The sequence below is a fragment of the Somniosus microcephalus genome, chromosome 8, assembly GCF_052327205.1.
Source record: "Somniosus microcephalus isolate GS21.2 chromosome 8, FLI_Smic_1.0, whole genome shotgun sequence".
In the NCBI taxonomy this organism is placed as follows: Eukaryota; Metazoa; Chordata; class Chondrichthyes; order Squaliformes; family Somniosidae; genus Somniosus; species Somniosus microcephalus.
The window spans coordinates 179,575,659-179,598,730 of NC_140994.1; the positions used below are offsets into that span (position 1 = coordinate 179,575,659).

Here is a 23,072-nt window from a genome sequence, read left to right on the forward strand (position 1 = left end):
AACTATAATAATTCCAATCTTGCTACTCAGTCTTAGTTTTTTAATTAAGGCCTGAGCCTGATGTGGCTACAATGAGGTACATTTATTTCCCCTGATTCCACCATCACTATTTTATGTTAGCTGATCTTTTTAATGTCACGCTATCTCTGCATAGCCCTGCTCCAAACCTTCTGTGAATCCCACTAGAAGCTGTACAAGCATAGCAGCGATTGGTGCTTTCCTACTTCTGGGCCGTGCTTAACTTGTGCTGAACACTTGGCATCAGACAGGAAGGAGATCAGGAACTCCATGTGCATGGCTCTTATTCAATTCACAGCAAACATTATGAATCCAGCTTTCAATTATGCATTTCCACACTCCTGCTCAGTTCTTCCCCAATACAACACGGCTGCGATTGTTAAAGCAACAGTATGGGATAATCATTCGCATGAAACTGCACCCCATCGCTCTATTTGTTGGCATTCCCAATATGCCATGACTTCGTACTGCTTTAAGTAGATATTTTTCTGAACTCGTGCACTTAAACTTAACTTGTTTTTTTTTTAAATTTAAAAAAAATTATTTTCTTTAAAATTCCAGGTTGATTAATGATCAATGGGCATTGTATTTGGCATAGTCTCAGGATAAGGGGTTGGCCTTTTCAGACTGAGATGAGGAGGAATTTCTTCACTCGGAGGATTGTAAATCTTTGGAATTCTCTGCCCCAAAGGGCTGTGGATGCTGAGTTGTTGAGTATATTCAAGGCTGAGAGATTTTTGGACTCTAGGGGAATTAAGGGATATGGCAATCGGGTGGGAAAGTGGAGCTGAGGTCAAAGATCAGCCATGATCTTATTGAATGGCGGAGCAGGCTCGAGGGGCCGCATGGCCTACTCCTCCAAATTCTTATGTTCTTATGGATGAAAATGACTAGACTTTTTTAGCTCAGACACGAGGATACTCCAGTGTGGCAGGGATCTCTGAAATTAGCGAACACTGTAATAAATTCATTAAGTGGCCGTAAAGATGATTGCTGGCTTCAAAGTAAGCTAGTTGCTAGCTCTAAATTTCCCTTCTACTTGAGTCTTGTGTGGTAAGGAGTGTTGGAAAGCAGAAGGTTCACAGTGTTATTGCGGATTCTGTCTTTAGGCAAATTTGAAGAGAAAGAAGATCGGGTACCAAAGTTGGAACAGCTCAACAGCCTGGGCTTCATGAGCAGCCTGCATCTGGTGCTGAACAAACGAGACCTGCTGCAGATGGAGCTGCTGCTGCTGGAGACTTTCAACTGGAACCTCTGTATGCCCACGGCAGCGCACTTCATCGACTACTACCTCTCAGGCTCCGTCCACGAGAGTGACCTCCACAATGGCTGGCCACTCACCTCTGTTGCCAAAACCAAAGCCTTCATGGAAAAATACGCCCATTATTTTTTAGAAGTTTCTCTTCAAGGTATGTTCATCAAAGAAGAAACTGTGAAAGTAGCAATCTCTAGGTTCAGTTGTGTTTATGCTGGAATGTCATTTGATAACCACCTCCATGCATGAATGTGTTTCTTCCTGCCTCCCATCCCCTTCCCCCAAATTTGAAGCACAACCCAGAACAGGAAATTACATTACCCCATTGTGCCATTCTAGTGACGGAAGTCTTTTTTTCCTTACCAATTTTTCCCCTGCTCTCCCAAGCCATTGACATATACTGGGATGTGATTCCACAGGCATTGTGTGACCTCTGGTACCTCACCCAAGTGGTCATTCTTCAGGCTTTCCATCTATGGAGGGTGGAGAGGAGGAGGTTGAGTATCAGAGCTGAGCCCATCCTATTCTCACCTAATTTCCCCACTTGTGCACCATCCAGAGGAATAGCAACTAGTAATAGTAGTTGGCACAGGCAGAGAGGGAGCAGGTGACCAACAGGCAGAGTAGTAGGCGCAGGCAGGTAGTGCAGGGGTCCCCTGTGGCCATCCCCCTCTCAAACAGATATACCGCTTTGGATACTGATGGGGGGATGGCTTACCAGGGGAAGGCAGCAGCAGCCAACTTCCTGGCACCAGGGGTGGTTCTGCTGCACAGAACGGGAGGAAAAGGACTGGGAGAGCTATAGTGATGGGGGACTTTATTGTAAGGGGAATAGATAGGCGTTTCTGCGGCAGCAAACGAGACTCCAGGATGGTGTTGCCTCCCTGGTGCAAGGGTCAAGGATGTCTCTGAGCGGCTGCAGAAAATTTTGGAAAGGGAGGGTGAACAGCCAGTTGTCGTGGTGCATATAGGCACCAACGATATAGGTAAAGAACGGGATGAGGTCCTAAAAGCTGAATATAGGGAGTTAGGAGGTAAATTAAAAAATAGGACCTCAAAGGTAGTAATCTCAGGATTGCTACCAGTGCCACGTGCTAGTCAGAGTAGAAATAGAAGGATACTTCAAATGAATACGTGGCTAGAGGAATGGTGCAAGGGGGAGGGATTCAAATTCCTGGGACATTGGAACCGGTTCTGGGGGAGGTGGGACCAGTACAAACCGGATGGTCTGCACCTGGGCAGGACCGGGACCGATGTCCTTGGGGGGGGGAGTGTTTGCTAGTGCTGTGGGGGAGGGTTTAAACTAAAATGGCAGGGGGTTGGGAACCTGAGCAGGGAGACAAAGGAAAGGGAAACAAGGATAGAAGCAAAAGACAGGAAGGAGAATAACAAAGGTGGCAATCGGAGAAATCAAGGGTTTAAAACAAACATGGCCACAGTAAATAATAATTCTAAGAGCGTTAAAAAAACAAGCCTGAAGGCTTTGTGTCTTAATGCAAGGAGCATTCGTAATAAGGTGGATGAATTAGCAGCGCAAGTAGAGGTAAATGAATATGATATGATTGGAATTACGGAAACATGGCTCCAGGGTGACCAAGGCTGGGAATTCAACATTCAGGGGTATTCAATATTCAGGAAAGATAGGCAAAAAGGAAAAGTAGGTGGGGTAGCATTGTTGGTTAAAGAGGGGATTAACACAATTGTAAGGAAAGATATTAGCTCTGATGATGTGGAATCTGTATGGGTAGAACTGAGAAATACCAAAGGGCAGAAAACATTAGTGGGAGTGGTGTATAGACCCCCAAACAGTAATGCAGAGGTCGGGGATGGCATTAAAAGGGAAATTAGAGAAGCGTGCAATAAGGGCACAGCAGTCATCATGGGTGACTTTAATCTACATATAGATTGGGCTAACCAAATTAGTAACAATACTGTGGAGGAGGAATTCCTGGAGTATATACGGGATGGTTTCCTGGACCAAATATGTCGAGGAACCAACTAGGGATCAGGCCATCTTAGACTGGGTATTATGCAATGAGAAAGGATTAATTAGCAATCTTGTTGTGCGAGGCCCCTTGGGTCAGAGCGATCATAATATGATCGAATTCTTCATTAAGATGGAGAGCGAAGTAGTTGACTCAGAGACTAAGGTCCTGAATTTAAATAAAGGGAACTATGATGGTATGAGACGCGAGTTGGGTAGGATTGATTGGGTAATGTCACTCAAAGGGTTGACGGTGGATAGGCAATGGCAAACATTCAAAGATCATATGGATGAACTACAGAATTTGTTTATCCCAGTTTGGCATAAAAATAAATCAAAAAAGGTGACTCAACCGTGGCTAACAAGGGAAATTAGGGATAACAAGATCCAAAGCGAGGGCATATAAATTGGCCAAAAAAAGCAGCAAACCTGAGGATTGGGAGCAGTTTAGGATTCAGCAAAGGAGGACAAAGGGATTAATTAAGAGGGGGAAAATAGATTATGAAAGTAAGCTTGCAGGGAACATAAAAACTGACTGTAAAAGCTTTTATAGATATGTGAAGAGAAAAAGATTGGTGAAGTCAAGCGTAGGTCCCTTGCAGTCCGAATCAGGGGAATTTATAATGGGGAACAAAGAAATGGCAGGCCAATTAAATACATAATTTGGTTCTGTCTTCACAAAGGAGGACACAAATAACCTCCCAGAGATGTCAGGGAACATAGGGACTAATGAGGGGGAGGAACTGAAAGAAATCAGTATTTGTAGGGAAATGGTGTTGGGGAAGTTGACGGGATTGAAGGCCGATAAATCCCCAGGGCCTGATAATCTACATCCTAGGGTACTTAAGGAAGTGGCCCTGGAGATAGTAGATCCATTGCTGGTCATCTTCCAGAACTCGATAGACGCTGGAACAGTACCCATGGATTGGAGGGTAGCTAATGTTACCCCACTATTCAAAAAAGGTGGTAGAGAAAAAGCAGGGAATTATAGACCAGTAAGACTGACATCGGTAGTGGGGAAAATGCTAGCGTCCATTATAAAAGATGTAATAGCAGAGCACTTGGAAAGCAGTGACAGGATCGGACAAAGTCAACATGGATTTACAAAAGGTAAATCGTGCTTGACTAATCTACTGGAATTTTTTGAGGATGTAACTGGTAAAATAGATAAGAGAGAACCAGTGGATGTGGTGTATTTGGACTTTTAGAAGGCTTTCGATAAGGTCCCACATATGAGATTAGCTTGTAAAATTAAGGCACATGGGATTGGGGGCAAGGTAATGGGGCAGAAATTCGGATCGGGGGCTTGCCGCGCGTGCAAGCCCCCGATCTGCACTTACCCGACGCGCCTGCCGTTCACCTCCAGGGACGCCTGGAATTCCTTTTTGAAAGAGAAGAATCCCGGGCAGCGTCTGACGTCACGCCGCCCAGGAGTGCAGCCAGCGCGAAGCCTGGAGCGTGCTGTGCAACTGAGACACGCCCCTTGAGGTCTCAGTTTAATAGGACACGCCCCCAATGTTTCTCACAAGCTGCAAAGCATTTTTACATGCAGAGCAGCATTTTAAATAGGTTTTTGGTATTTTTATGAAGCTTTTGGTAACTTTTATAAACTTTTAAAAACGTTTACATTATTTTGAAGAATCTGAAGTAGTTTTAAACAGAATTAAAGCAATTTAAAGACTTTTAAAAGCCCTGAGAATTTTTTTCATTCCATTTATTTATTTAGCAACGTCGTCATCATACGTGTCTTCACACTGTTCCCTTTGGGGAACTGTATGAAGTGGTGGAAGGATTTATGGCCGTGATTAACGCTCCTTCCGTGACCGTAACCATCTTTGTACCAGCCATTAGGGTGGTTAGTCCTATGGCGGGAGGGTTTTACGGGCTCCCACAAGCTATACGAGGAGGGGGGGCCACCCACACCCACGGACGCAAATATCCCACTGGATGTCAACCCAGAATTTAGAGCCGGAGCTCCGACTCCACTTGCCGGGACTGTCTGGAGCGGGGTTCGAAACCCTACCCCGTCTGGCCCAGCGGCGGGGATCCTACCGCTACGCCAAAGGCCCACTCCGATTAGCAACGTGAAATAGCTGGAATGAGCACAATTCACGGCATTAAAAGAACTCACAATTGAACTGATGATGACCTCAGCAATCTCCTCAACGAGGTGGAGGCGCAGCGCCTGCTCATCATTGGTAATGAGAAGTCCAAGGCGCCGCAAAAAGGACATGATAGCTTGGTCTTTCAAGTGGCAGCATAGGGCTCCAGTCACGGGGAGGAAAAAGGTGCAGGAAACGTATGGGTGTCACCTTTTGCGCGGAGTGGGCCTTTTGCGTAGCGGTAAGCATCCCCGCCGCTGGGCCAGAAGGAGTAGGGTTTCGAACCCCACTCCAGACAGTCCCGGCAAGTGGAGTCGGAGCTCCAACTATAAATTCTGGGTGGACATCCAGCGGGATACTTGCGTCCGCGGGTGTGGGTGGCACCCCCCCCCCCCCCCTCAGATGGGTTGTGGGAGCCCGTAAAACCCTCACACCATAGGACTAACCACCCTAATGGCTGGTATGAAGATGGTTATAGTCGCGGAAGGAGCGTTAACGTGGCCAGAAATCCTTCCACCACTTCATACAGTTCCCGAAAGGGAACAGTGTGAGGATACGTACGACGATGACCTCTTGCGCAATGCACCTCCTTGGACCCTCAGTCGCAGATGCGAGGGGGCAAATCGTGCAATTGTTAAATTTTTCATTTTATTGACATGTAAAATGTTGGCCCAGTAATTCCGTTCCAAACGCGTGAGTACGGTCGGGGTACTCACGCGTCTGGCCGGAGGAAATGCTGGTTTTCAGCATGCACAGCGCATGCGGGGAAAACCGGCATTTCCTGTCCTCTGAGCGAAGGGGTTCAGAGGCAGAACGCGTGCGACTGCACAGGCAGCGCGTGCGCAGTAAAATTCGCCAGTTTCATTCATACTTTCAGTGAGATTAAGTCCTTACAACTTACACATGAAAAAAGCATGAGTACAGTTGCTCCAGAGGCTGCGGAGGAAGATATATTTTATCGTGGAGCTTCTGAAAGGCAATATTTTTGTTTGGGAAAGGGAGGAAAGTTATTTTAAGAAATGCTGAGGTAAGTTTTAAAGTTTATTTTTGTTTTTTAAAACGGGTTTTCAGTACTGTAGGTAGAAGGAGCAATTGTGGCTATGTGAATTGAATTTGCTGTGTTTATTAAATGTGAAAATGACTCCAACATTTTTAAGAAAGAAACTTTTCATCAGTAATATATTCTTTTAAGTAATTATGTATGTATGTCCGTATATATTCCTTTACGTATATGTATGTATGTATTCCTTTACTTATGTGTATGAATGTATGTATTTAATTATGACTTTCAGAGAAAGTAACTTATTGGAAAATCATAATTAAATACATATATTCATACACAAGTAAAGGAATATATACATACATACATATACGTAAAGGAATATATACGGACATACATACATAATTACTTAAAAGAATATATTACTGATGAAAAGTTTCTTTCATAAAAATGTTGGAAATGTTACATTATTCATTTTAGAACAGTCATTTTCACATTTAATAAACACAGCAAATTCAATTCACACAGCCACAATTGCTCCTTCTACCTACAGTACTGAAAACCCGTTTAAAAAAAAAAAAAAAATTAAACTTTAAAACTTACCTCAGCATTTCTTAAAATAACTTTCCTCCCTTTCCCAAACAAAAATATTGCCTTTCAGAAACTCCACGATAAAATATATCTTTCTCCGCAGCCTCTGAAGCAACTTTACACATGCTTTTTTCATGTGTAAGTTGTAAGGACTTAACCTCACTGAATCCATGAATGAAATCGATGAAGTTCACTGCGCACGCGCTGCCTGTGCAGTCGCATGCGCTGTGCCTCTGAACCCCTTCGTTCAGAGGACAGGAAATGCCGGTTTTCCCCGCATGCGCTGTGCATGCTGAAAACCGGCATTTCCTCCGGCCAGACGCGTGAGTACCCCGACCGTACTCACGCGTTTGGAACGGAATTACTGGGCCATTGACTTGGATAGAGAACTGGTTGGCAGATAGAAAGCAAAGAGTTGGAATACATGGGTCGTTTTCCGAGTGGCAGGCAGTGACTAGTGAGGTACTGCAAGGATCGGTCCTAGGACCCCAGCTGTTCACAATATATATTAATGATCTGGACGATGGAATTGGATGTCGTATCTCCAGATTTGCAGACGACACAAAGCTGGGTGGGAGGGTCTGCTGTGAGGAGGATGTTGTGAAACTCCAGTACGATTTGGACAGGTTGGGTGATTGGGCAGAAACATGGCAAATGCACTATAATGTGGATAAATGTGAGGTTATCCACTTTGGTGGCAAAAACAGGAAGGCAGATTATTATTTGAATGGCAATAGATTGGGAGAAGGGGAAGTGCAAAGAGACCTGGGTGTTCTTGTGCACCAGTCGCTGAAGGTAAGCATGCAGGTGCAGCAGGCGAATGGTTTGTTGGCCTTCGTAGCAAGAGGGATCGAGTACAGGAACAAGGATGTCTTGCTGCAGTTGTACAGGGCCTTGGTGAGACCGCACCTTGAGTATTGTGTGCAGTTTTGGTTGCCTTATCTGAGGATGGATGTTCTTGCCATGGAAGGAGTGCAGCGAAGATTCACCAGGCTAATACCTGGGATGGCACGAATGACGTACGAGGAGAGATTGGGTCGATTGGGCTTGTACTCACTGGTGTTTAGAAGATTGAAACCTATAAAATTCTGTCAGGCCTGGACAGACTAGATGCAGGAAGGATGTTCCCGATGGCCGGGGAGTCCAGAACTAGGGGTCATAGTCTAAGGATAAGGGGAAAGCCATTTAGGACTGAGATGAGGAGGAATTTCTTCACCCAGAGAGTGGTGAACCTGTGGAATTCTCTACCACAGAAGGCAGTTGAGGCCAATTCATTAAATATATTCAAGAAGGAGTTGGATGTATTTCTTAAGGCTAAAGGGATCAAGGGATATGGGGAGAAGGCAGGAACGGGGTACTGAATTTGGATGGTCAGCCATGATCTCATTGAATGGCGGAGCAGGCTCGAGGGGCCGAATGGCCTACTCTTGCTCCTATCTTCTATGTTTCTATGTAATAGGGACATTGGGACAAATTGTAGCATTGCAACTGCCACCTTAGTGGAGATCAACTAATTCAGCACAAGATCAGAAATCAATCCTGGGGTGAGTAGGAACCCTCTAGGCCATATGCTAATTTGTGCTTCAGATTTTAAGATAAATGAGCCTCCAAATAATAGGTTCTGCTGCTTTCTCTCAAGTGAGAGTAATGCAGGAAAAAGACTGTCTGCTTACTCTCGTGCAATATTGAAAGAGTGCTGCATTGTTGTAAGTGCTGTATTTCACATGAGACATGAAACTTATGCCCAGAGCTGATTGGTCCAAGGAGTAAAATACTCCATGGCACTAAAGAGTAGGGAATCCAGTAAATATTCCTTTCTAAACCAGTGCCACCAGAAAAACAAATTATCTGGTGATTCGTTCATTCATTTGCTATTTTGGGATACAATAATAGACACTATACTTTCAAAAGAATTAATTGGTTGTATGCACCTTGGGATATAGCTAAGATGTGGTGGGACGTTATATAAGTGCAGGTTTGCTCGTTCTTCCTGCCTTTCCTTCTATTGAATAATGAAAATGGGAATTGCTGGCACAGGTAGGGGAAAATACAATGAATGTTTTTTGTTTTGCTGTTTGAATTGAAGAGTTTGATGGGGGCGGTAAGGCTGGAGGAGGTTAGAGATGAGGAGGGGGTGAGGCCATGAAGGAATTTAAACACCAGGATAAGAATTTTAAATTGCAGGTGTTGGAGGAATGGGAGCCAATGTAAGTCAGCAGAGAATCGTGTGATGGGTGAGAAAGACTTGGTACGGAATAGGTGAGGGGCAGCAGAGTTTTGGATGATCTGAACCTCATGAAGGTTGGAGAATGGGCAATTGGCCAGGAGAGCATTAGAAATAATGTAATGGAATATTTAATTTATGCAAAAAACTGCTTTAATGTCAAAATTTGCATACAGAATATTCTTGTGTTCAGACAATGAACTGCAATTATAAAATATGGAATCGTGATACAAAATTATTTAAGAATGATTGTCCTAATGTGCTGCTGTTCTTGTAGATCACAGCTTTCTGACTTTTCGTCCATCACTGGTAGCAGCCGCCTGCATAACAGCGTCCCGCATTTGTTTACACATCAGTCCGTCCCTGACCACTCACCTTCACCTGCTGACTGGATATACGTGGGAGCACCTGACTCCATGTGTTGAGCTCATGCTGATGTAAGATATATCCACATTTTTTTCTTGTTTGCACAACAATAAAAAGGGAGGGTTGTTTAACACAAGTGTTTTTCCCTGTGTGTGCAATTCCTGTGTCGCCCTCCGAATTGAAATCAAGCAACGCTCTAAAACCTTTCTTCATCCTTTTCCAATATTACTTAAAGGACGTCTGCAGTGGATTAAAGTCCAAAATTGAATCTACAGTACTATTTATTTTTTAAAGTGACATTTCTGGGAACGTTGCTGAATCTAATATTGTATATTTACGATAATACTTTTTTGGGGATACTTGTCATTTTCTCCAGGTACTTGTGTATTTTTGTGACCTGCAGTCCCTGTAGCACAGCACAGAAAGGCCCCAAATTTTGTAGAAGATGCTAGAATAAAAAAAGGAGGCCTTCGTTACAGGCATTTCAATGATACCTGCTGTGCGAAGCAAAACCATTCTTCGTTCAACTGTCTGTTTTGTTGTAATGTATATAGGGACTAGCTGGGGGGAGCCCGGCTTTGCCAGGGCTGTTTTGGGGCGGGCGGTTTAAATCGAGTGCCAGGCTTTGGGGCCCTGTCTGTGATCCCTGAGATGAAAACGATTAGTCCCGCCCACACACACACTTAATACCTTGAAAGATGAAAGTGAAAGTACTTATAAAACATTTTTGGTAAATCTTATGTTATTTTTAAAAGAGATACTAACTTTCAAAGTAGTTTGAGCTGGAAGCTGAAGTCATCATGGCACTGAAACAATGGCTGCCAGATCCCCGAGATGAAAACGATTAGTCCCGCCCACACACACACACACACACACACACACACACACACCGATTGGCCAACCATCAGGGGACCGTACTGTAGGATTGGTCAATCGTGACGGCACAGGATTGGTCGAACCTTGACGTCAGTCAATCAATGCTAGCAGATAATGAGTTTAATTTTGAAGGTTTTTTGCATAAGGCGCGAACAATTTTCGTCCAACCGAAAAGTAAATACGCTTACGACCGTCCCGGAACCGTAAGCTTTCTTCGGAGGTAACGCGCGCGTAGGTACGCGGTATAACTTCCGAGCGCATAGCCGGACAGACGCACACCCGAGGACGGACAGACAGAAGGACAGACAGATCGACCGCTTTTTTATATATATATAGATAGATAGATATAGATATATATTATAGATAGATATAAGCAGGAAAAAGTTTGGAGCAAGAAAAAAAGGTTTTGCCCATCAAGCCCATTCCATCCAGAATCCATGTGCAATTATCCTATCATAGACTTCACTTCCACGACCACCTATTGATCCACTACTTTAAGGAACATTCACTTACTTCCCCTCTTTTCTCCCCCCCCGCCCCCCCCCCCCCCCCCCAAAAAAAAAATTTGAGGAATGCCATTAATAAACACCTTCAATCCAGCTCCTCAGTAGATTTTGGTCCAGCTAAAGTGTCAAACTGCTTTTTTGGGAGGCTGCATGTTCATACAGATTTTAGTTAATTGGTGATATTTGCTGTCTGCACTGATCCAAGTGGTTGCTGCTAGTGGGTTTTTTATTTACGCTTGAAGAACATTCAGAAATATTATAGCATATTGACCTATTTGAAGGAGCTTTCCACACTCGTGTTTGTTCTTAAAGTACATGTACTTAATGTACATAACTATACCAAGAATTGAGTTATAGCAGAGGCTATGATGTTTGGGTGGGACAGTGACATCCTTTTTAACCTCCCGGCTCAGACTGATAAATTGCAACTTTTGCACTCTTCTAGCTGTAAGAGTCTTGTGTGAGATGCGTTTGGGTCACCTGAACTTAGTTCCAAATGGAATTAAACATACAGCACAAAACTGCCCCAAGTAAAATTAGTAATGCAAAAGGAAGACTCGAGAGTAAATGGAATTTTTCCTTTTCCCACCCCCTTCTCCCCCTCCTTGCCCCTCTCTCCCTCCCTTCACTTCCACTCTCTCTCTCCCCCCCTCCCTCACTCGCCCCCCCTCCCCCTCTCGCCCCCCCCTCTCGCCCCCCCTCCCTCTCGCCCCCCCTCCCTCTCGCCCCCCCTCCCTCTCGCCCCCCCTCCCTCTCGCCCCCCCTCCCTCTCGCCCCCCTCCCTCTCGCCCCCCTCCCTCTCGCCACCCCCCCCTCTCGCGCCCCCCCTCTCGCGCCCCCCCCTCTCGCCCCCCCCCTCCCTCTCGCCCCCCCTCCCTCTCGCCCCCCCTCCCTCTCGCCCCCCCCTCCCTCTCGCGCCCCCCCTCCCTCTCGCCCCCCCTCCCTCTCGCCCCCCCCCCCTCGCCCCCCCTCCCTCTCGCCCCCCCCCTTCTCGCCCCCCCCTCCCTCTCGCCCCCCCCCCTCTCAATTTTTTCAATTCAAATCGCTTTATTGGCATGATAAGGTACATCTTATGTTGCCAAAGCATCGAAATACATTTATCCCTGAGTATATAAATATACATTCGTATAATTTGTATATACTCTTTTCTTAGGTTTACTGGTTGTCCCTCTGTTTATGGCAAGCTGTAACATAGTGTGCCGCTAGTGTTACACAGTTTCTCTCTTCCCCTAGTAGGTATGGGAGTTTTTGGTCGTCATTCAAATTTCTAAATTCAGGGCATATTTGTGAGAATTTTTGGTAGAAATTCTCCCTGATGCCCTGATATTTTCCACAAGCTGTGAGGAAGTGCATCTCTGTCTCCACCACTCCCTGACTGCAGTGAGAGCATATCCTGTCCTCTCTTGGCAGCCTGGTCTGCCTGTGTCTGCCTTTTTCGATCGCCAGGCTATGTTCACTAAGTCTGTACCTTGTCATGGTTTTTCTCAGTTTGCTATCCTTTACCATGGTCAGGTATTCAGCCATGTTGTATTGTCTGTTTAGGGCCAAGTAGCAATTGAGTTTGTTTTGGGTTTTTGTTGTTTCTGCCCAATATGACAGGTATTTTTCCTTTTGCTTAGTGACAATTGTGTTGGGTCGAATTCTCTGTGCTACGATGTCACTGTCCTGGGGCTGTGTCTCTCTCTCTCACACTCCCAATCTCACACTCCCAATTTCTCTCTCTCTCACACTCCCAATCTCTCTCTCTCTCTCACACTCCCAATCTCTCTCACGCTCCCAATCTCTCTCTCTCTCTCTCTCTCACACTCCCAATCTCTCTCTCTCTCTCTCTCTCACTCCCAATCTCTCTCTCACACTCCCAATCTCTCTCTCTCTCACACTCCCAATCTCTCTCTCTCACACTCCCAATCTCTCTCTCCCTCACTCCCAATCTCTCTCTCTCACTCCCAATCTCTCTCTCTCTCTCTCTCTCTCTCACACTCCCAATCTCTCTCTCTCACACTCCCAATCTCTCTCTCTCTCACTCCCAATCTCTCTCTCTCTCCCTCCCAATCTCTCTCTCTCACACTCCCAATCTCTCTCTCTCACACTCCCAATCTCTCTCTCTCTCTCACACTCCCAATCTCTCTCTCTCTCACACTCCCAATCTCTCTCTCACACTCCTAATCTCTCTCTCACACTCCCAATCTCTCTCTCACACTCCCAATCTCTCTCTCACACTCCCAATCTCTCTCTCACACTCCCAATCTCTCTCTCACACTCCCAATCTCTCTCTCACTCCCAATCTCTCTCTCTCACTCCCAATCTCTCTCTCTCACTCCCAATCTCTCTCTCTCACTCCCAATCTCTCTCTCTCTCACACTCCCAATCTCTCTCTCTCTCACTCCCAATCTCTCTCTCTCTCTCTCACACTCCCAATCTCTCTCTCTCTCTCTCTCACTCCCAATCTCTCTCTCTCTCTCTCTCACACTCCCAATCTCTCTCTCTCTCTCACACTCCCAATCTCTCTCTCTCTCACTCCCAATCTCTCTCTCTCTCACACTCCCAATCTCTCTCTCTCTCTCTCTCACACTCCCAATCTCTCTCTCACACTCCCAATCTCTCTCTCACACTCCCAATCTCTCTCTCTCTCTCACACTCCCAATCTCTCTCTCTCTCACTCCCAATCTCTCTCTCTCTCTCTCTCTCCCAGTCTCTCTCACTCCCAATCTCTCTCTCACACTCCCAATCTCTCTCTCTCACACTCCCAATCTCTCTCTCTCTCCCCCCTCCCTCTCTCTCCCCCCTCCCCCTCTCTCCCCCCTCCCTCTCTCTCCCCCCTCCCTCTCTCTCCCCCCTCCCTCCCTCTCCCCCCCTCTCTCTCCCCCCTCTCTCTCCCCCCTCCCTCCCCCCTCCCTCTCTCTCCCCCTCCCTCTCTCCCCCTCTCCCTCTTCTCCTCCTCCCTCTCTCTCCCCCCTCCCTCCCTCTCTCCCCCTCCCTCCCTCTCTCCCCCCTCCCTCCCTCTCTCCCCCTCCCTCTCTCTCTCCCCCCTCCCTCTCTCTCTCCCCCCTCCCTCTCTCTCTCCCCCCTCCCTCTCTCTCTCCCCCCTCCCTCTCTCTCTCCCCCTCCCTCTCTCTCTCCCCCCTCCCTCTCTCTCTCCCCCCTCCCTCTCTCTCTCCCCCTCCCCCTCTCTCTCTCCCCCCTCCCCCTCTCTCTCTCCCCCCTCCCCCTCTCTCTCTCCCCCCTCCCTCCATCTCCTCCCCCCTCCCTCCATCTCCTCCCCCCTCCCTCCATCTCCTCCCCCCTCCCTCCATCTCTCTCCCCCCTCCCTCTCTCTCTCCCCCCCTCCCTCTCTCTCTCTCCCCCCCTCCCTCTCTCTCTCCCCCCCTCCCTCTCTCTCTCCCCCCTCCCTCTCTCTCTCTCTCCCCCCCTCCCTCCCTCCCTCTCTCCCCTTGCCAATCCACTATTTCCCTCCGCTAGCCCCCCTTTCTCTCCCTCCCCATTCTCTCGCACCCTCCCTCTCCTCCGCTTGCCGGTCCCCTCGCTCCGAATTTGGTGGGTCGAAATTGGTTGATGTCTGAATTGGAGACTGTCTTGTTGAGTCTAATTTCTTTTTTCCTTCCCAAACATTCTTCTACGTGGAGCTTACTCCTAAATAAGGCAGCTGTTGGCATTCACCCAGCTCTTTTTTTATAATGTTGTCTGGTTCAGAATTGGGCTGAGAATTGTACAGATAAGTGCAGATGGAAATAATTGAATGCTTCATGGAATCTGGTCTCTGAGGTGTTGCTTCCATAGAAATGGCATGCTGAGGAAGACAGCTGGTCTAGCCTGAGTTCACTCGCTTCTGTGCTGCTTGTGTAACATATTGGAATCCCTCATTAGTGTAATTTTAGGTTTATAAATAATTGGAATATGAAATGTTACACATGCTTTGAACTCCTATTGAACATCCTGAAATCGGGGCCCTTTAATAGAACTCTGATCAAAGAGAACTGAAAGCTGCAGCCCTGGAACCTCTTCCCACTATTTAATTGTCATTTCTTCTTTGATCTTTCATCTTCCATTATTACTCAAATTGCATTTTCTCCTTAAGTGGCTTATAAAATGATTATAGAATCATACGAGCATTGAACTACACATATACTGGGATAGTGCTGTCTTGTGTTCTCAATATTGTGAGGTGCATTTTTGCGTTTGATGGGTATGTAACCAATAAACATGAGGTAATGGTTAGAATGCCATGGGTTAAATTTTATTATTTTTGATGTTTTGCTCAAACTGAATTTGCTAAATCCCAATTTAACATCTGGTTGAATCAAAATAGTTAAGCTAGCCCAGCATCAGGGACCCGTAAATCCGGTTTGTACAAAGCAAGATGCCGGAATGAGTAATTTCCAACTTTCTACCAACAAACTGAGTAATTTCAAGGAATTGGTTTTGCTCCCACTAACTATCATAAGGTTTTAAAAAAAAAAAAAAAAGATAAAAAGCAAATTGATCTCTTCCCCACCTCCTTCCGGTTTTTCTCCCCTGTTTTGAAAGTGTTGACTCATGCTGGAATATTGCCTCATGGGTGCCCCATGTCCTTCAGTGTTGTGCTTAAAGGGCCATTCTTCATGTGAGCCTAGACATTGGCTGCCAGCCTTGTGGAGGGCATCATAGCCGAGCTTGGTTACATCCTCATGATGTCTACACATGCATACTTTCAAGAAAGGGTCACTGAAATACCCTAGCTTCTCCCTCCCGATGCCCCCTCCCCCTGCAAAAGACTCTGAAACCAATTGTACAACCCCTGCTACTTCCCCTACCGAGATCTAGTTTAAACATATCAATTACTGTGGACTCTGTCCAAAGAGCTGTTGTGGTTTTTTCTCTCTTCCTGTCCCACATTTTGTGTGTGCATGTTTCTTAGATAAGTCCCTTTTCCATGAAAATTAAAAATTGACTCCAAATAAGTAAATTAGAGCCCATAATGCCTCTACTCTAATTACAATCAAATGCTATTAACAAAGATCCTGTTAGTCGGATAAGAAGCTACTATGAGAGAGTGGAGAAAATAAGTATATCTGTTGATATATACACTTTACTCCAGGTCAACCCAGTCTCGGGATTCCAGAGGACTAAATCACTCCCATTGTACCTCATAAAATGTCCTGGACTTATCCAGTTTGCCTTATTTAGTATGGTAAATATACCAAATGACAGCAGCACATGCTGGATGTCTGGTAATGTGTAGGTTGAATTGATTTCGGGATTATTTTAAATGAGCAGTTAGTGCCAAGATTTGCAAAGCAAATATTTTTAGCTGCAAATTCTGACTCTGGTGTAACCCCACCTGGCAATTTGCTTCTGATGAGAATTTCTGAAATCAGTTGGATACTGTGCTTTTTATTTTATTTTTTGCCAATTTTCTCCCTCCGCTTCTGAAGGCTGAGAGTCCTGGTGTGCAGTTCTGTATTGGCAAGTCCTGTTCAAATTCAGCCTGTTTTTGCCTGACTTTTCCCCATCACTTGCTCCCATTCTCTGCACCAGTGAGGCGAGTGAAGTTAGCCACGGTTCCTGTTTCTGGTTACTGTTCATTGACTTGAGTCAAGGTATCAGTGTTTGTATTTTTCTTGAGGACAAGACTGATTCTCAATGCTGTCCATGATTGAAAAGCCTGTGTACACGTGCTGTCTAGTCTTGTATGAAGAAGGGTAATTTAGATGAGGTACCATAATAAGTTAAAGCCTTTGGGAGAGGAGAGAGAATTGGAAGATAAAAGAAAACTTGGTTCTGGATTATTCCTGCTTGAATCCATTGTGGTTCAAGTAAAGGACGTTTCCAGAGTGTGTTATTTCAGCAATCGCAAGTTTAACCCTTTGGCTCTGTCATTTTTGTAGAAATTCAGTAATCTTTAGGTGAAACCACTTACTTATACAAGATTACCACAAGTAATTTTTCTGGTGCCCACATAATGATTCAGAGGAATTACCAACAGTAGGAAGAGTCCTGAGACTAAAGATTCAGGGCACTCTGGACTACAGAGTTAATATACTGTGTCTTTAAATTGCCTATTTATAGTAGCGGAACAGATAGCATAGAAAACTATATGTAATGTACCGTGTTTCACTCCTTCAATTTTGAAGCCATCATTCCGATATTTGGCCCCTTCAACTAACTGTTTATATTAGAGTTCGGTACCCTCATTGCAATAAACTGGCAATCTATTATAAAGATCTCTATGATACGAAAGAGTATTGAAAACTACCTTAAATTAGCAAAGCTTTTGAAGCAATCAAACTCCATATTCTAAACTCAAGGGTTTCAATGAAACTTGACATTGTGCTTGCCTTGGTGGCACATACAGTAAAAGTTAGAGGGCATTATATTGGAAAGTATCTGATGTGAGGTGTGTTTTGTGTTGTTTAGTGCCCATGATAATGATGTCAAAGAAGCCAACAAAACCAAAGGACAACAGCCAGCTCTACAGCAGCAAACAGCAGTGCAACAGCAGCACCAACACCAGTCCTCACCGCAGCTCCTGTTCCAGCAAACTCAGTACCAACACCTCACCCAGAACTCCTCACAGCTGGTACAGTTCCATTCGCCTTTGCAACCTCAGGCTTCAGTTCAGGCCCATAGGAGCCACATGCAGGGCCGCCGAGCTGCCATTGTCTCAGGAAGTACCGGCAGCAGCTATACTCTACAGTCATACCCAGCTTTGCAGGCCAGCCTGCAGCCCACAGTAAGGGCTCTGCCTGTTCAGGGACCCATTGCTATGCAGGTTGCCATAACCACGGAGCCCAGACACTGCATCACAGTGGCTTATGGTAGTAATTTTTTAAGTGGACATCACACATATGCAACTGGCTGCTTTGACAGATGACAGTAATTGCAATAATATTTTTTTCACCATCCTCCCAAACTGGTAAATACCATCTACTTTTCGACCTTGGAAGCTGTCTCTCAGAAGAGATGCGATTTGTTACACCGATTTGAACTTTTGATTTTGGATATGCAAAAGAGCACATTTACCATGTAGCTTTCCTTGTTACAATTTCTGTGTTGGAAATATGCTAATTATTTTAGACTTTGTGAATGCCCCAGAGTTGGTATTCTGTACGAACATTTTTGAGACTAAATAGTCCAATGGAATGTCAGGAAGCCATATAAAAAATATTTTGATAGATTTGGAGAAGAAAAAGATACTTTTTGAAGAGAATTTTTAAGCTGCTGCCTTAACTCACATAAAGGGCTGTTATTACTGTGACATTTTTATATTGTTTACATGAAAGCTATTGGGGGGGGCACATTTTTTTTTTACTTGAAGACCGTGCCGTTGGCCCCATTTGTGTTAATTTATCACTGGCTGCCTGCGATGTTCTGGTGTTTTACCCAGGGAGTATTGAGACATTTCCGAGTGCAATATGGTTTGTGTCTTAGCTGTACCTTCACTTTATACTGTTTACGGCACTGTATCCCATTTCAGTTGCATAACTGGCAAAGCAATGTCGCAGCAATTGACTTCTTGCATTAAGACTGCTGCTAATCACAGTAATAATTGTAATCATCCCAGACAATGATTGCCTGTTGCATTTGTGAATTAATACTTTTTCAGTTGGGCGTTGGGGGGTGGGGTGTTATGAGAGATGCACTCACTGGCTCAATATATCACCGCTCTTCAGCAACCTACTGAAAATTGGAAGTTTAGAAGCAGAGCTATTTAGGGGATAGATTAGTAACATAGTACTGATATTTAAACTTTTTTGGGATTCAACACTGGCTGCTTAGTAAGAGGACAAGAGAAATCTGCTAGTTCGTGTCAAATGCATCCAGGGAGCTGGCAGGATCAAACAAACTAGGCAAGAGTCACATGCACACATGCAAGAGTAAATTCCTCAATGATTAAAAATAAATACCTCTTGCTGTTCTTGTCGACCAGCATAAATGCAAGACAATTACCTCAGAATAACTTGGGTTCTCCTTATATCTGGCCTAAGTTTCACATCCATAGTATTGAAGATGACAACTGGCAGTGCTCGAGCACTGCAGGCCTTCACCATTTATATTTTATACTTTTTATTCTGATGCAGAGGAATCCAAAGAGGCTTTCTTAACTGCTTTTTAAAAAATGCCTATTTTTGAGATCTTTGCTTGGTTAACTTACATGGGCTTTATTTTAAACTAACAAATTAAATTCATGCAACCATATTTAAACTGTAAAGTTAATATGCAAATCAAAGCTTTCAGTTCAGATCCAAAAGTCAACAAGTCGTAACCTTCATAAAATTCTTGTTTCAGTAAATATACAGCATCTTTCACTTTCAGTGTAATTAATTTTTAAATTTAATTCCAGTATTGTGAACAGTAGTAAGACAATGGTAGTGTAGATTTGTTTGTTGAATTTTTAAGTGCTCTTATTTAAGCTGAGATTACTGCCTAATTGAAGAAGCAAACTGTTACTTGGTGCCACCCCACCCCCACCCCCATCTGTGTGGGGGGGAGGCGTTCCTTCAAATTGCCTCTGGATCCCCAGGTTATGGAGGAGAAATTAGTCTGGACTCTGATTCCTGATCACTATCCAGCAGCCCACTGCAGGAATTGTGTGTATGGACAGAGTCAAGCTTAGCTGTGATCATCTCCATGATTGAATTGCCCACTAACACTAACTGTCCAGGTTCACACATGAAGAATGACCACTTGGGCAAAATATCAGAGGGTTGACATTTCCTGTAAAGGGGAGTGAGGAAAAAATAAGGGAAGTCCTTTCCAAATTTGCATGGAAGGATCTCTAGCTACAATTCTAAATTTATAGCTGAAAGGCTGTGGTTTTCACAAAAACATTACAGGAAGGGAGACTTCTTTAATCTTTCACCATTTTAGGTTTTTCATTTTTTAATGCAGTAGAAATTTTAGGCTCATAGGGTGAGCGACGAGTGCAATGATGTGATAGTGTTAATTAGAAACCTAAATAATCCTTTCTGTGTCATGTCAAGGCATGTTCTAATGAACTGTGGTCTGTGTCCATTTCAGCAGCAGTTGCTTCCATGTATGTTCTATAGGCTTTTTGCTGGGGCTATGTGGAAGTGAATGCAAGCGGACGCACATACAAATAGTTTAATGGCTTGGAGTTTAGTTAAGAACCACTGTATAGTTTATATAAATGCTTCAATGTCTATTAGAGCTGGAACGTCCCACTCCCAGGAAGTCACTCCAACATGGAATATGAACGATACTGTTGCCAATGATGAAACAGCTTGGCATTTACCCTTGTGGGGTTGTCGCACAGATTAGTTAGTTTTAATTATTTTAGCACAGTCATCAAAACAAAAGTGTCCAGAAGTTGATTGACTTGCTGTCTGCATGGAGCGGGTACAGTGCAGTCCACGTGGTTTGGAGCAGCCAGAGGCCAAGCTCGGGTTTCTGTTCAGTTCATTGGCTGACGATACAATTGGAGGCAGCTGGAATTCTTTCAGCACGCTGTCATGTTATGACATCGCTACACTTGACATCAAATGTGCGCCGAACCAGCTGCTTGTACTCTTTTTAATATAGAGATAGTTTTAGCGTGTCCAAAAATTCAACTTTTGATAAATTATTTATTTTTTAAAAAGAAGCTTGTTAAATGTAACAGGATGAGTTCCCCTGCAGAACTTTTTAAAATCACTGATCGATTTCTGACCTCAATCTGCCTGAAGTTCTTGGTCTGTGTGGTGTTCTGTTTTTAAAAAATTGATTCACGTAACTAAACAATCTTGTTACAAGACAGGTACATTGAGGAATGACTACCCCAGAGACATTTCGGATAATGCGCAATGTGTTTAAAAGTGCCTTCTGCATTTAAATCTTGGACATTTTAAATTGTCATGCAGGGTAACATCTAAGGTATAGTTTTACAAATTTAAGAAATGGATGCCTAATTACTTTAAGGCTTACTACCATTTTCTAATTGGACTTGCATCATATGTTGCAACATGAATTGGTTTTCTTAAGTGCATGGAATGTTATGTGACCAGGGAGTCTGATGAAAGCCATATTGTGTGGCTTGTGTTTTAGGAGGTCGAAAATCTTCTGCATAAGATTTACTAGACTGGTTGACTTAATGAGATGCTGTCTTCTTTCAAATGCAGACTTTGAGATGACCGGGCATACGAATGGGAACATATTATGTATGTGGTGTTGTACACACATCCTATTAAATAGATACTGCAACCAGTAACTTCTTTACTGAATAGAAGTAGGGTAATACACATTGTATTAGACAAGACAGGATAATGTAAAATGCATTCTAGTGAATTTATGAAGGAATTGTGAAGCAAGTTACAAATGCTACAATACTGTCAAACCATGAGAAACCAAGTGAAATAACTAGTGACCAAAAATATTATTGTAGTTCTGATCTGCTATACAAAGTTAGCTCATTTTATTCCTGACCAGAGATGTTCTGTTTTAAAGGGACCTCTTTAGTGGCACAGTATGCCAAATATCCATGTATTCTCAAGAACTGTAATGCAAGAGTCAAATACCTGCTGAATGATACACTAATATTTGCTAGTAATATTATTTAAATAAATCTTAGACTGGCTAATTGAAGTTTAAGCAAATGTGACTGATGTGAAATACTGTGTACTTTTTTAAATAAATGCCAGTCTATTCATTCCTGTTTTCATTTCATTTTTTACACTCAAATCCATGTCTCTGTAGTCACAAGATGGTATAAGCAAATTCTTGAACATCCAGTTTTGATACCTTGATGATGATGATTATCTCTCTTATTTTCTGGCTCTGTTCTGTCTTCTCCCGATCCGCCTTGATCTATTACATACAACCATAAAGTTGAAATAGACTGAGTATAGAAAAGTGCAAACTAAGCTCGAGTTTCTGTGTTGTTGGAAGGGAAGGGACAGGTAAGCTGCTACTTCAATACAAACGTTGCTCAAGTGGAAGGAGGCTGAAGTCCAAAGCCAATGAAAACAAGCAACTAAACAATTCTGCTCTAAAATTGTAAGTTATTATAGTCTCCAGCCACAGCCATAGGAAGCTAGTGGCTAGGGGTCCTGGGAGCGACAAGAGAAGAACTAACAGCCACCAGCTTCACAGGTGGCAGGTGACTCTTATTCAGTACCCAGAATAGAGACAGAGTGGCTTTGATTCTCTGGGTGTCTTGAGAACCTTAAATGAGAAAAATACCTATTTGGTCGTCCTCTGCTGATGATCATGATCCTGTTAGGCCTGGTTAGGATCTTTAAAATGCGAACATTGAATTAATTTCTGTGTTTTGTGACGTTCATTGGCTTAGTAGGCATCACTTTGAGTAATACTTGAGTATAATAAATGTGAGTGCCAGCAACTGTGGAACTATACTCCACTAGCAGTCACTGTTACTGTCTTCAAGAATCTTGCCTCAATCTGGGTTATAGCAAGACTCTGGGACAAGTTGAATATGGATTGCTGAATAGCAATTTGTATTAAAACCTAGGCATCCAGTAAATAAGAAATCTAAGAAGTTATGTTAAACTTGTATCAAACCTTGGTTAGGCCACACAGTACTGTGCAGAGTTCTGGTCTCTATTATAAAAAGGATATAGAGACACTGGAAAAGGTGCAATTTATTTTTTAAAGTTCACAAGGATGATCCCAGAACTGAATAGATATACTTATCAAGAAAGGCTGAACTGGCTGGGGCTTATCGCGAGAAAAGAGAAGGCTGAGGGGTGACCGATCGAGGTATTTAAGCTTATTACAGAGTTTGATGGGGTAGACAGAGAAAATGTTTCCACTTTGCAGGGATAATTACTAGTCCTAGCCCCTTTAGGGCTACCCCGGATCAGGCGTATTCCTCAGACGTTCATTCAACTAAAATTTGAGGTAGCCGAATCCTAAAGACGCTTAATTGGGTCTAAAGGTCCGGACTATCTCTCCCTAAAGGAAAGGAACAACCTGTAAATGTTACCATCCTCCAGATAGCACTTTTAATAAGTTTAGCTAGACTGTAACCTTCCGGATATTATGAGGGTCCGGAAAACTCCCCCAGAATTCTGCAACTCCTCACCAAAGAGTGTACAAAGATTGAATTTGCGAGTTTGATACAGAAGTCTTGTGACAATTCTAAAAAATATGTAGATTTATTAAAGAACCGACATGTAATTTACAGTTGGTGATTCAATTGCAACGTTAACAGTTCCA

At 43.9% G+C, this 23,072-nt stretch overlaps 1 protein-coding gene across 1 annotated transcript in view; it reads left to right on the forward strand.

Annotated features, from left to right (window-relative positions):
- The window catches only part of ccnjl (cyclin J-like), a 103,571-nt gene extending 82,028 nt beyond the window's left edge, over positions 1-21,543 (forward strand). Inside the window, exons 3-5 of the mRNA XM_085995406.1 lie at positions 1,128-1,427; positions 9,452-9,611; positions 17,316-21,543. Of these exons, the coding sequence (XP_085851532.1) occupies positions 1,128-1,427; positions 9,452-9,611; positions 17,316-17,772 (917 nt within the window). The 3' untranslated portion in view covers positions 17,773-21,543. The remainder of the gene's footprint in view (positions 1-1,127; positions 1,428-9,451; positions 9,612-17,315) is intronic.
- The last annotated feature ends 1,529 nt before the right edge of the window (positions 21,544-23,072 follow it).